The sequence below is a fragment of the Chiloscyllium plagiosum genome, chromosome 32, assembly GCF_004010195.1.
Source record: "Chiloscyllium plagiosum isolate BGI_BamShark_2017 chromosome 32, ASM401019v2, whole genome shotgun sequence".
Classification (NCBI taxonomy): Eukaryota; Metazoa; Chordata; class Chondrichthyes; order Orectolobiformes; family Hemiscylliidae; genus Chiloscyllium; species Chiloscyllium plagiosum.
In genome coordinates, this window is record NC_057741.1 from 40,173,724 (window position 1) to 40,186,452 (window position 12,729).

The 12,729-nt window shown below is 43.1% G+C and overlaps 1 protein-coding gene across 6 annotated transcripts in view; it reads right to left on the reverse strand.

Annotated features, from left to right (window-relative positions):
* Positions 1-12,729, reverse strand: part of LOC122539543 (serine/threonine-protein phosphatase 2B catalytic subunit alpha isoform) — a 306,563-nt gene that overhangs the window by 17,517 nt on the left and 276,317 nt on the right. For 3 of the 6 annotated variants that reach the window (XM_043674506.1, XM_043674511.1, XM_043674507.1), the window contains exons 9-11: positions 7,969-8,094; positions 3,912-3,989; positions 2,199-2,225 (exon numbers count right to left, since the gene is read on the reverse strand). In XM_043674506.1, coding sequence (XP_043530441.1) covers positions 2,199-2,225; positions 3,912-3,989; positions 7,969-8,094 — 231 coding nt within the window. The remainder of the gene's footprint in view (positions 1-2,198; positions 2,226-3,911; positions 3,990-7,968; positions 8,095-12,729) is intronic. The other 3 variants (XM_043674512.1, XM_043674509.1, XM_043674510.1) reach the window with 1 other exon arrangement.

Here is a 12,729-nt window from a genome sequence, read left to right on the forward strand (position 1 = left end):
TGAGAGCCGTGGCTTCATGTGGGTCTGACAGGAACGGAATGGGGGGGAGGGGGTGGCGGCGGTGGGGGTCCAAGACCATACCAGCCCCCAGACACAGGTTGGTAAAATTGAGCAAACCTTCATTGTAAGATGATGAAATGGATACGCCAGTAAAATTAAAGTGGAAGCACACAGAAATAAAAGAGCTGCTTCTTTCATTTTCCAATCTGGAGGTCGGGTTCTTGCACTAATGCAACATTTCAGACGATTCCTTCAGTGCTTTTACATGTCTCGTTTACTCAGTTTATTTTGAGGGCAGAGACTGATTAAAGCATTAATAAGCACATTAGGAACTTGTGATAGGAGGTGTCAGTGTGGTACAACTTGTTGTTCAGGGAAGTTAATCATTGGATCAGCTGATAGTGCTGGAAAAGGTTTTGAGTTTGTGATGGATACACTTGACAAAGTGCGTGTGCCTCTCCTGACAGAACCTTAACAGAATTAAAACATTCAAACTCATCCTTCCCCGACCAACATAAAATTCCCATTCTAAATTCGGTTATAACCTCAGTGGAACTCTGGCAGAGAGTATCTTAGACAGACTCTTCTAGATAGGAAAATTAAACAGAGATCATACCGACTGGATCAGGTATCAAAAAGCCCTCCCTGTGTCACAATTATTTGCCCCATCATCACCTTGATTGTACAATTATTACCAATCTAACAAGTCAGACCAGGACTACAATTAGGGCCATCACAGTCCCAGGCTTTCGAATGGTTCTGCCCTGAAATTGAATCGCTGAAGATAAATCTCCCAGACTCGGTATTTTCCAAATGTACTATTTAACCAACAAAAAGAAAACTTTCAGCAATTATCATTAAATTTCCTCTTTAGTTCAATCCAGCGCACTGGCCTTACAACAAAAGCCTTTGACTGTTTAGATCTTGTTGGGTACTCACTGCTGTGAAGTTTTTTAGAAGCAGGAACCAGATCAAGCAATGGGAGCGCAGAGTGTGCAGGAATTTCATGGCTGAGGGGGACAGACTACAGAGATCTGGTTCTTGTTGTGATCATTGTTCCAGGATAATCAAATTTATGAACATACTTTAGAAACTAGTGCAGAATGTTTGACTAGTTCACCAGTTTCCCTGGAGAGTTTTGTTCCGAGAGAGCACCAACGGCCAGGTGGAAAATATTGTTTGAAAAGCCTGTGATTCCTGGTGGAGATAGGGAATCTTTTTGGGGTCCACCACAAACTGTCTGGGTGCCTCTCACTGAGAGAGAGGATGAGTGCAATGGTGTGACAGACCAATAGTCCAAAACCTCAAGCTAATATGCTGGGGACAAGGGTTCAAATCCTACCTTGGCAGGTGGTCACAGTTAAACTCAATAAAAATCTGGAATTATAAAGCTCATGGCATTAATGTATTGTAACTGTCATTAATGGTCACTGCTTATTATTCTCAGTACCCATCTAGTTCACTAATGTCCTTCAGTGAAGGAAATCTGTCATATTTATCTGGCTTGGCCTACCCATGCTCCAGGCTAACAGTAATGAGTTTGACTCAGCCACACACACCCTCTGAAAGGACCAAGCAAGTCAATTAGGCAGCGGGATGGCCAATGGATGCTGGCACTGTCAACATTCTGAGAATGAATGTTTAAAATAGTCAAAAATAAAATCCTTTTTCCTGTATCTGACTGTTGGGAACAGGCAGAATTGGGCTTGGACACAATGACTGGAGTTACTTCAATTGGAATAATTCGGAAGGAAAGCTCCAGGATTTCCCAACCCAATTAGTCTTGAACTATTCAGCTTTAGCCCAGCCAACCTAAAGCATGACGTTTAGTTTTGGGATATTTTTCTGATTACAACCTCAACCTGAATGGAAGTGATTAGCACCACCTCTGATTACTTCACACTGCACAGAAGCAGCAAATCAGATTAGACCAAGACCGAACACACACAGTTCAATGTTTCTGGTATGAGCTTTTCTCACACTCCTTGCAAATTAAACTATTAAAGATTAGATATGAAAATGCCAGAAACTCATTCAATAGAAACCTAATCTGTGAATCTCAAATCTCCATGCCCCTGAGCACTAACAAATCTGTTTTCAAAGCTCTCTCAATGCTGCCCTAGAAATGTCAAATATTGCAGGCAAAGAAATGACAAGCGAGTCTCTACCAGCTTTTCCCTTCGTCATCTCGTTTGTACCTTTTCTCTGGCCATAAATGAGGTGTTCTTCTCACAAGAAAATCCAGAAAATAAAGAGATAGAAAGATCAGTAGAAAGTTTTGAAGAATGGGAACAAAACACAGGTACAAATATCTGACAGAACCAATGGAAAAGTTTTAAAATCAAATTCTGTGGAGATAGAAGAGAAACAAATTAGATAAAGGAAAATAAAAGGAAAAAACAAACAAAATAGTTGATGAAAATAGGTGCTTGGATTAAGGCAGCATTTAACCAAATAGCACATTAAATTAAATCAATAAAAGTTGGCTTAAGTCACTAAACTATACTGGGATACTGTTGCTCTAAATACAGTCGTTACTGCATGAAACAACATAACAGGTTTAATTTTCAGTGATTAGGAATGGCTTTTATTTACAATAGCAGGACATCAAAGGTTTAGAGATGGTGCAGAAATTTATGAGAATATTTCAGGGTTGCTTCAGATATGTGGAGGAACAAGGATATAGAAAAGTTACAGTTGTGGGGTGGAGGGGGGCGGAAAGAGGGTAGGCTAATGAGAGTTATTGAAAATGGCAAAGAATTTTAAGAATGGATAAGGAGAAATTGTTCTCCAAGATAGGTAGGCTAATAACCATGGGAACAGGAAGAGACCATTCAGCCCCTTGAGCCTATTCCACCATTCAATACGAACATGGCTGATCTGAGAGCCAATACCTTTGCCACACATCCTTTCCTATCCTTGGTTAACAAAGATCTATTGATCTCAGATTTAAAATTAACAATTAGTTCAGCATCAATTGGCATTTTTGACAAGAACTGATCTCCAGCTTAACTCCATTTTTTATGACAACGACAAACCTGGTGCTAAGGTCCCAAAGCAACAAGCAGTAATTTCTCTCTAATCACCCAAGTGACTGCCCCAGAAATTGTGAAACCTTTGATCAAATCATTCTTTATTAAAAGTGTTCAGAAATTTTTTTCCCCATTTCTTTTTCACCCGGGGTGGGGGGAGAGGGGAGCAGATTGAAATACATTTGCAAAAAACCCAAAAGGTGGAAACAACCACGACATTTGGTTTAAATATGGCAAATCCTGATGACCCACAACCTGAAGCAAATTCAATGGTAACTTTCAAAAAGGGGATAGGATAAAGACTTGAAAATGGCAAGACCACAGGAAAAGTGGTCAAACAAGACCTATGTTTCAAAGAGGGGGTACAGGGCGGGAGCCGAAGATGTGCAGTGCGCTACCTGGGAGACACTGTTACCTGCCATCACCTTTTTCCCTCCGCAAAATTCTGTTTCCCTCCCGGTTACAAGAGTGACATTTTGGAACCAAGAGAGGAGCCAATCATGTGACACTTCCAGGAAGTGGGCATCTACCAACAGGAAGTAGATGTGACATTTACAATTACTTTAAAAACCCCTGAATCAAGTCATCATGTCACTGCATGAAAATATTATTAATTTTGAGAATTCCAACATTTAGGTAGCTGAATTCTTCCATTCTGCTCCACAGCATACAGGAATGTTAGAAATGATGTTTTAAATATGGTGTTGAGATTACAAGGTCATCTAGAATGAAGAATGAATGAAAATAGCCAGAAAACAATGATGCAAAAAGCGAATAAACTGTCAGGCACTGACCAAGACTGGCCTTTGGCAGTGACACAGAGTTCACTCTGACCACAGAAGTGAGACCCAACAACCCAATGCAGATGCAGTTTCTTACCATCAAAGCCATCGTCTCCTTCAGTCATCAGTTCATCGTCAGAGCAGATGTTCAGTACATTCACCAACATCTCAGTCACTAGAATTAAGACAGAGGGAAATAAACCATCAGCAAAACAGACAACTGCCTGAGGTAAATGTAGACAATTCACTCAATCAGGTGAGGACAGAGCAGATGTCAATGCAAAGGGTGCAGTCACCAGTTTCCTGTTGCTGCTTTCTCAAACAGGTTTCAGTTGTCCATTCCCATCTTGTCTGAACACAGCTTGTACTACTGGCCTCTCTCTTCACATCAGATGTAAAGAACAAAAGAACTTGCATTCATATAGTACCCTTCACATTCTCAGGACATCCCAAAGTGCCTTACCACCACTGCAGTCACTTGCTTGGGGGAGGGGGAGGAGGGTGCAGGGGAGCAATGCACAGCAAGCTCCTATAAACTACAATGACGAGATAAATTACTTCAAGTTGCACAGAGGAAAGACATTAGCCCGAAACTCCTGGTCTCTTCCTCACAGAAACGTTGAGAGCAGGCTGGGCCTTGGGTTAATGTCTCATTCCAAAGACAGCACCTCGGGCAATGCAGCATTCTGTCAGTGGCAGTCAGCCTGGCCTTGTTTCTCTAGGCTGGAGTGTGAAACCTCACTTTCTGACTGACACGCGAGACAGTGTTACTTACCAAGTAAAAGCTGATGTCAGTCATTTTGTTTCAAACCTCCCCCGTCACACAGTCACCTGCTTACTCAGTCTCTCTTTTGGGGGAATGGATATGTGACAGAGATGGAAAGCGGGCAGTACCTTTCAGGAATCTCCCGTTTAAACCGAAAACACAGGTGGAGTGTTTCGGGAGAATGCATATCCCAGTGACACACTGCCAAACCTATAAAGGTACAGCTAGTGTTTAGCCAGCTAATATCAAACAGCTTATTAACAATTAGTGATTGTCCCATGTCCAACCAGGACCACCCTACCTGACGTAGCACTGATAATCAGAACCAAACTGGAGTTCACTTTGACAGGAGGAATAGAAGACCTATTAGTTAAACGGAGAAAATCTGCAGAAAGTTACACTACAGAGGGATTTGAGAGTCCATGTGCATGAATCACAAATAGCTCGCATCCAGGTTTAGCAGGTAATGGGGAGACAAATGAAATGTTGGCCCTTATTTCAAAGTTAATGGAGTTTAAAAACAGTGAGGCTGATACGATACAAGGCACTAGTCAGAGCACAGCTGGAATACTGTGAACTGTTTTGGGCCCTGTGTCTAAGGGAATGTAGACTGGGATTGGAGAGAGTCCCGGGAAGGTTCACTCGGTTGATCCTGGGGATGGAGGGACTGTCTAATGAGGAGAGATTGGGTAGGTCGGGCCTTTACTCACTGGAGTTGAGAAGAATGAGGGGCAGCATTAAAGAAACAGGGAGGATTCTTTAGAGAGTTGACAGAGTTGATTTGGAGAGGCTGCTTCCACTTGTGGGAGGGTCTAGGATCAGACTGTATCCTCTTAGAATAAAGGGTCACAAACTTAAGACAGAGATGAGGAGGAATTCCTTCTCTCAGATGGGAGTGAAACTGTGGAATTGTTTACTACAGAGGGCTGTCGGTGCTGGATCATTAAGTACATTCAAGGTTGAAAGAGACAGATTTTTCATCAGGAAGGGAATAGATGGTTACAAAAGGAAAGCAGCATTGATTATCAGATCAACCATGATCACTTTAAATGGTGGAGCAGATTCAAAGGGATGAATGGCCTATTTCTACTCATATGTCTCAGGGTCGGTCATAAAATGAGTAAGTGCCTCGTTACAGTCTTTCTGACAACAGTGTGGATATTCATCACATGGTGACTATCATTATGGGGCTGCTGCCAGTGAGCCTAACTTCTAAGGCCATCTCCTGCACTATATCCTCCACCAATGTGGAAATCAGTGCTTCGAGCATGTGCTGTGGAGCAGAGCTGTTAATCGTTTTTGTGTCTGTGTAGAGCTGAGGGAGTCCCAATGCTTTATGAGATTAAAAGCTGGGCAGTGTTACAGATAGTGATGGTGCTGTGTAACATGTGGAAGCTGCTCAGTGATTCTGTCTCAAACCATTCCCTCAGGAGCATAAACAAAATACATCAGCTGCTGTATAGTTCCAGCCAGTGCAGCCTCACTTTCCAACCCACCCTGGTACTCAGATTACTTTCCACTCCAGGCTGACCTGTTATATTTATTGAGTTCACAGACAGGAAAATATCATTGCAGCAATTACGTTTTAACTTCTCTCTCAACAAAATTAAACCAATCAATTGCACATCTTCAGACTTGGGAGTTAGTTCCACATATGGCCAATCCAATATTGGAAACGTTTCCTGCTGGATTGGATTGGGAAGTGAAACAATGTAGATCAAGGAGAGGCTCATCTCAGATTTCAGAACCACTCTCAATACTGGATTTCTCTCTCGGTCTTATTTTTGAACAAGTGCTACATGTGGTTATGAAGCACCTTTAATAGAAGTACTTCACGGCAACATTACGATCATTGACCCAATCCTTGTTCAAAAAGGCTGATTTTAAGGACTGCCTTAAGGTCGAGGCAGGGCTGTTGCAGACAGAGAGACACAGACAGATTTGGGAGGGAAGTTCAGAACTTAGGACTATTGCAGCTGTTGGGCACAGTTATCAAATTTGGAATTATGAATCTCAGTGAAGCAAGGGAGCAGAAGTATTGAGAGTACAGGTACCTTGGAGTGTTCTGGGGTGGATACTGTCATCAAGATTGAGAGAGACAATGCTGTGTCTTCCAACTAATTTTTTAAAAATATTTTGGTAAATGGATTTTTCTTTTTAAAAATGAGGATTCTGCAGCACACTGTATGTACTATTATAAGCAGCTTAATGTGGGAGACAATGAGAGCAGGATTCTCTCTTGATTGACCGGGAGGAAGTTTCTAATCAGCACACAGCCTCCAGAAGGAAAAGCCAACAGCTCAACAAAAGCACCCATACCCACTAAAGGCGTCTTTTACAAGTTAAAGCATCTCTGTCCTCTGAGTGATAAAGGTGTGGGTTCAAATTCTACTCCCAGGACTTGAGGTTAAAGTCCCTGGAGTTATAAAAAGTGTAGGACTGGTGTCTGTATTTCCAATAGCAGTAATTTCCACAGGGACCTGGTTAACCATCTCTCCACAATGCACTCTGCTCCTTTAGCTCAGTTCCAGGGTCTACATTGTTTTTCAATTTAAAATTGACATTTTGGAATCTCCACCAATGTACAGACAGTAAGGAAGTTGGCAAGCTGTTAAAATAGTTTGCTTTGTTGGCCCAGAGAGGATGCATTATTTGAGCCATGTGACATTGTTGAAAAGGTATGTGCACTGTATAGTTTCAGCAGTAAACTTCTATGATGAGTTTGATGGGCAACTAACCTACAAACCCAGCAAGTTCCCAAAGTAACAGGGAGTGAGAGGATGAGATGTCATTTGGCTGAAGAAAGCAGGTGGACTGCCATTCACCAAACATCAAATTCTGGATATTCACAACATTCACTGCATGTCCTGAACCACTGCATGTCAAGCAAGGTGCTACAGACAAACCGTGACATGAGTTTTGATCTTCAATGTTGAGTCATTGACAGACCTGCATTTGTCTACTTTCTTTCACAGCTTCAGGGTATCCCAGTCTTTAAAAAGGCTACATTGGCTGCACAAATGCATTTACAATGTGGGAAAACAGAAGCTGGTAATTTTTGCAAGGCATTATCCCACAGACAGCAGTGAGGCGGTGACCAGACACTGTGCTGCAGCGGTGATGGTCGAGGGACATGTATTGTCCAGATCAGCTGGGAGAATTCCCTTGCTCTTCTCTGAGCTAGTGGCTAGGTGTTTCCAACATCTCCCTGACACCAGGGAGGGGACCTCAGTTGAAGTCTCATCTGGATGAAGGCAGCCTTGCACAGGGAGAAAGGCTGTGTACATGTCTCTGGAGGGGGATCACAATCCCAGAGCATCCAACCCAGCAGATAGTGTGTTACCCTCTGACCAGAACGAAAGCCAGCCCCTCGAACACTGTTACATACCTTTCTCTCCAACAAACGGCAAAGACCAAGTGAAGACATCCATGAAGTTGGGCAGCCAATAGGGATGTGGGGAACAATTGAACTGTCGAATGTTCATGACGTTGTTTTCATATTTCAAAACTGCAGCTGGAAAACATGAAAATAATAAGGAAAAGGAGGATCAGAAAATCTCTGTAAAGACCCAAGATGTATGCAAGAGTGGAATAATAGAGTTTGGTAAAATATATTGCTTAATCATTTGTCAGTTTGTTGTCTCAAACTCAGAGTCATAGAAGTTTGAGAGAAGAGTCATAGAGTTATACAGCATGGAAACAGACGCTTTGGTCCAACTCATCCATGCTGACCAGATATCCTAAACAGTTCTAGTCTCGATATCCTAGTCTGACCTAGTCCCATTTGCCAACACTTGGCTCACATCCCTCCATATCCTTCCTATTCATATACCCATCCAGATGCTTTTTAAATGTTATCATTCTACTAGTCTCCAACACTTCCTCCAGCAGCTCATTCCATACATACAGTACCCTCTGTGTGAAAATGTTACCCTTCAGGTCCCTTTTACATCTTTCCCCTCTCATCTTAAATCTTTGCCCTTGAGTTTTGGATATCTCTACCCTGGGGAAAAGGATCTTGGTTATTTATCCTATCCATGTCCCTCATGATTTTATAAACCTCTATAAGGTCACCCCTCAGTCTCCAATGCTCCAGGGAAAACAGCCCCAACATATTCAGTCCCTCCTTATAGCTCAAACCTTTTAATTTCAGCAACATCCTTCCTATAGCAGGGAGACCAGAATTACATGAAATATTCCAAAAGTAGCCTCATCAATGTCCTGTACAGCCTCAACATGACGTCCCAATTCCTATATTCAATGTCCTGACCAATAAAGGCAAGCCTACCAAATGTCTCCTTCACTGCCCTGTCTACCTGAGACTCCACTTTCAAGGAATTATGCACCGGCATCCCTCGGTTTCTTTGTTCAACGACACTCCCCAGGGCCCTACCATTAACTACATAATTCCCACCCTGATTTGCCTTACCAAAATACAACATCTCACATTTATCTAAATTAAACTCCATCTGCCATTCCTCGGCCCATCTGATCAAGGTCCTGTCGCACTCGGAGGTAACCAAAACAGAAATTGCTAGAAAAACTCAGCAGGTCTGGCAGCATCTGTGGAGAGAAACCAGAGTTAATGTTTAGGTTCTGGTTGCCCACTACCCCACTTACTTTGGTGTTATCTGCAAACTCACTAACTATACCTCCAATATTCACATCCAAAACATTGATAGAGATGACAAAAATGATTAGAATTATCAATGGATTCTGTTCCAAAGGCTGGAATAAACATGAGTGGTAACATCTTTATGGGGGAAGATGGCCCCCAGTGTGTCACTGAAATATCTGCTGGAGCTGCAGTTACCCCGAATCTGGAGTTAATTAAATTACAGGCTCATGATCCTTCCAGAGGGAGTGCAGCAAAGTCTTCCCAGTCTGATTCCTGGGACAGCAAGTTTAGAAGAACGAGATGGAACCTCATAAAAACCGATCAAGTTGTAACAGGGCCAGACAGGAAAGATGTTCCCAGAGACCAGGGAGTCCAGAGCCAGAGGGTCAATAGCTAAGGTAAGCCATGTAGGACAGGGATGAGGAGAAATGTCTTCACCCAGACAGTGGGAAGCCTGAGGAATTCTCTGCTGCAATCAGTTAGGCCAAAACACCAAACGTTTTTGAGAAGATAGACATGGTTATTAGGGCTAATGGGTTGAAAGGGTGTGGGGAGAAAGAAGGAACAGGGGACTGAGTTGGATGATCAGCCACGACCATCCTGAATGGTGCAGCAGGCTCGAAGGGCTGAATGGCCTACTGTTGTCCATACCTCTGTTTTTTGTTTCTACCTGCCCACACCGACCAGTCCACAGCACAGGCAGTGTATTATTTGGGTCGATTAGTGAGTTACCAAACTGGACTGAGCGAGCCATTCCCACTGAATAACACCCAGGGACTGGATTTCTCCAAACACCCTCCTCAGCATCAGCTTCCAGCCCTGATACACAAATGTCATTTTGAAGAGAGTTTTTAGCCGCACATTTAAAGGGTTATATAAAACACCCTGGCATTCTCAAACAATTTCAAGTTCATGACATGCAAATCAACAGTACATTTGTGTTTGGGTCTCAGGAAACACATGGACACACTGTAAACAAATAGCAGAGCCTCCCATTTTAATAGTCTCACAGGGACTGAAGTAGATCATTCAGTCCAACAAGTCCACTGTGTCCACCATTCACAATGAGATCACAGCTGATCTGATAATCCTCACTCCCAGTCTCCTGGCTTTTCCCCAGAACCCTCTATTCCCTTCCGGATTTAAAAATCTGTCTCTCTCAGCCTTGAATCTAGTTAATGATCAACAGTCCCCTGGGGTAAGCAATTCCACAGATTCACTGTCCACTGAAAGACGACATTTCTCCTCATCTCTGTCTTAAATGGGAGACCCTTACTCGGAGATAATGCCATCTGGTCCTAGACTCTCCCACATGGGGATACATCCTTTCTACATCTACCCTGTCAAGTCTCGAAGAATTCTGAGCGTTTCAATAAGGTCACCCCTCATTTGACTTTTAAAGTCAAATGATTACATTCCCAACTGCTCATCAGTCTATCCATACCCAGTATTAGCTGAGCGACCCTGCTCTGAACTGCCTCCTATACCAGTCTATCCTTCCTGAGAGAACAGCCACAAAGTTGCTCACAGTATTCTGGTTATGGTCTGATGAGTGCCTTGTACTGTTTAGCAAAACCTCCTCACATATATACTCCATTCCCTTTGAAATAAGTTAGGTCATGAAGTTCAAGAATAGCCATTGGTTAAGTTTAATATCAGAAAGTTTCCATTAAAGTTAACACCATGGGAAAGAATCCTTTTAAAGGGTGTAAACTTATCACCAGAGACTGTACAAAGAGTCAGTCTCACTTTGAGACTTCGCGCACAAGGCTTTTGAATCATTAAGAAGACCAATGATCCTGTTGTGTAGACCATGTTTAACACCCACTAGCCTTTAAAATATTCCAGAACCTTCAGGTCAAAGGTTAGACACAAACTTTCATCGACAATGGCAACTCATCAAGGACATCTCCGTCCTGGTGTTATTTCCACTGTCACTTCCTGGCAGTGCAGTCAAATTCATCAGAAACACAACATTCTTTGGCATCACTGGATTCAAGATGTTAACTCTGTTTCTCTCTCTACAGATGCTGCCAGACCTGCTGAGCTTCTCCAGCAATTTCTGATTTTGCTTCTGATTTCCAGCACTTGCAATTATTTATGTTTTTGTGATGTTGGAGAAGGTTATTGGGCAGGACAGAGGGGGAGGACTTTGTCAACAGCTTTATCCTTCAGTTGAGATGGTAACCAAAGCTCCTGTAGACCCTAACTCTGTCACTTGGTCAAATGTAAGACACCATTTCACATAACCATGGAGTTCACATCAAACTACTTTCAAGGATTTTCTTTGGACTAGTTCAGGTATGCAGTTGGTGACTCCAGAGAAATTCTGTGACTTATGAAAGAGTAAAGAGAAGACAGAGCATTAGAAGCGGGTGTATGGTGGCTCAGTGGTTGGCACTGCTGCCTCACAGCACCAGGGACTCGGATTCAATTCCACCCTCGGGCGATTGCGTGGAGTTTGCACGTTCCCCCAGTCTCTGCATGGGTTTCCTCCCACAGTCCGAAAATGTGCAGGTTAGGGTGGATTGGCCATGGGAAATTGTCCGTAATGTCTAGGGACGTGCTGGCTAGGTGGGTCAGTCATGGGAAATGCAGGGATGGGCTGGATCTGGGCAGGATGCTCTTCTGAGGGACTTGATGGGCTGAATGGCCTGCTCTCACACTGTAGGGACTCGATGGGCTGAATGGCCTGCTCTCACACTGTAGGGACTCGCAAAATTTAATTGTGTAAGTATGACCTGAGACAGCCATTACTGCCATTATACACCAGGGTCCTCCAAACCCAGCAATGAATCCTCCCTAAACCTTTCCAAATTATTGGAGTTAAAATATTTCTTGTTTCAAAATAGTGCTGCTTCTTTTGAAAAGCATGTCAGATTAAGAACCTCCTCCACATATGTTAATGCCTTCACTCCAGCTCAACATTAAATTTCAACTTTGTAATTAATTTGTATAAACAGCAACTCAGAGGCAGGATACAGCACACTTGTTCTCAGATTATCACACCACATCTCAGTATAACACTGCCCAAAGGTCAAAGCAAATCTCAATCATGTGTCGGGGGGTGACCGCGAGCATTTCGCTGACCAGCCGGGTTTAAAGGTTCACAATTAACACGACTTTGAACAAACAAATGCTCTTCCCCTGGTAGGAGAGGGTCAGTAAGAGGAAGGCACAAACTTATTGAAATTGGGAAGGAACTAGGGAGGGATCATGGAGAACTGTTTGATGCAGAGTGTTATGATGGTCAGGGAAGTGTGCCTGAAAGGGTAGTGCAAGCAGATCCAGCAATAACCTTCAAAGGGAAACCAGGAAACATTCTGCAGACAATGGGGAAGGAGCAGGTGAGTGGGATTAACGGGGCAGCCGAATGGCCTCTGTGCTATATGATTCTAAGAAGCATTAATTCAGTCCTTGCAGAGTTTAATGAACAGCATGGCGATCCTTACAGCACAGATCTTTTATCAAGAGTGTGTGTTGCTGGAAAAGCACAGCAGGTCAGGCAGCATCCGAGGAGCAGGAGAATCA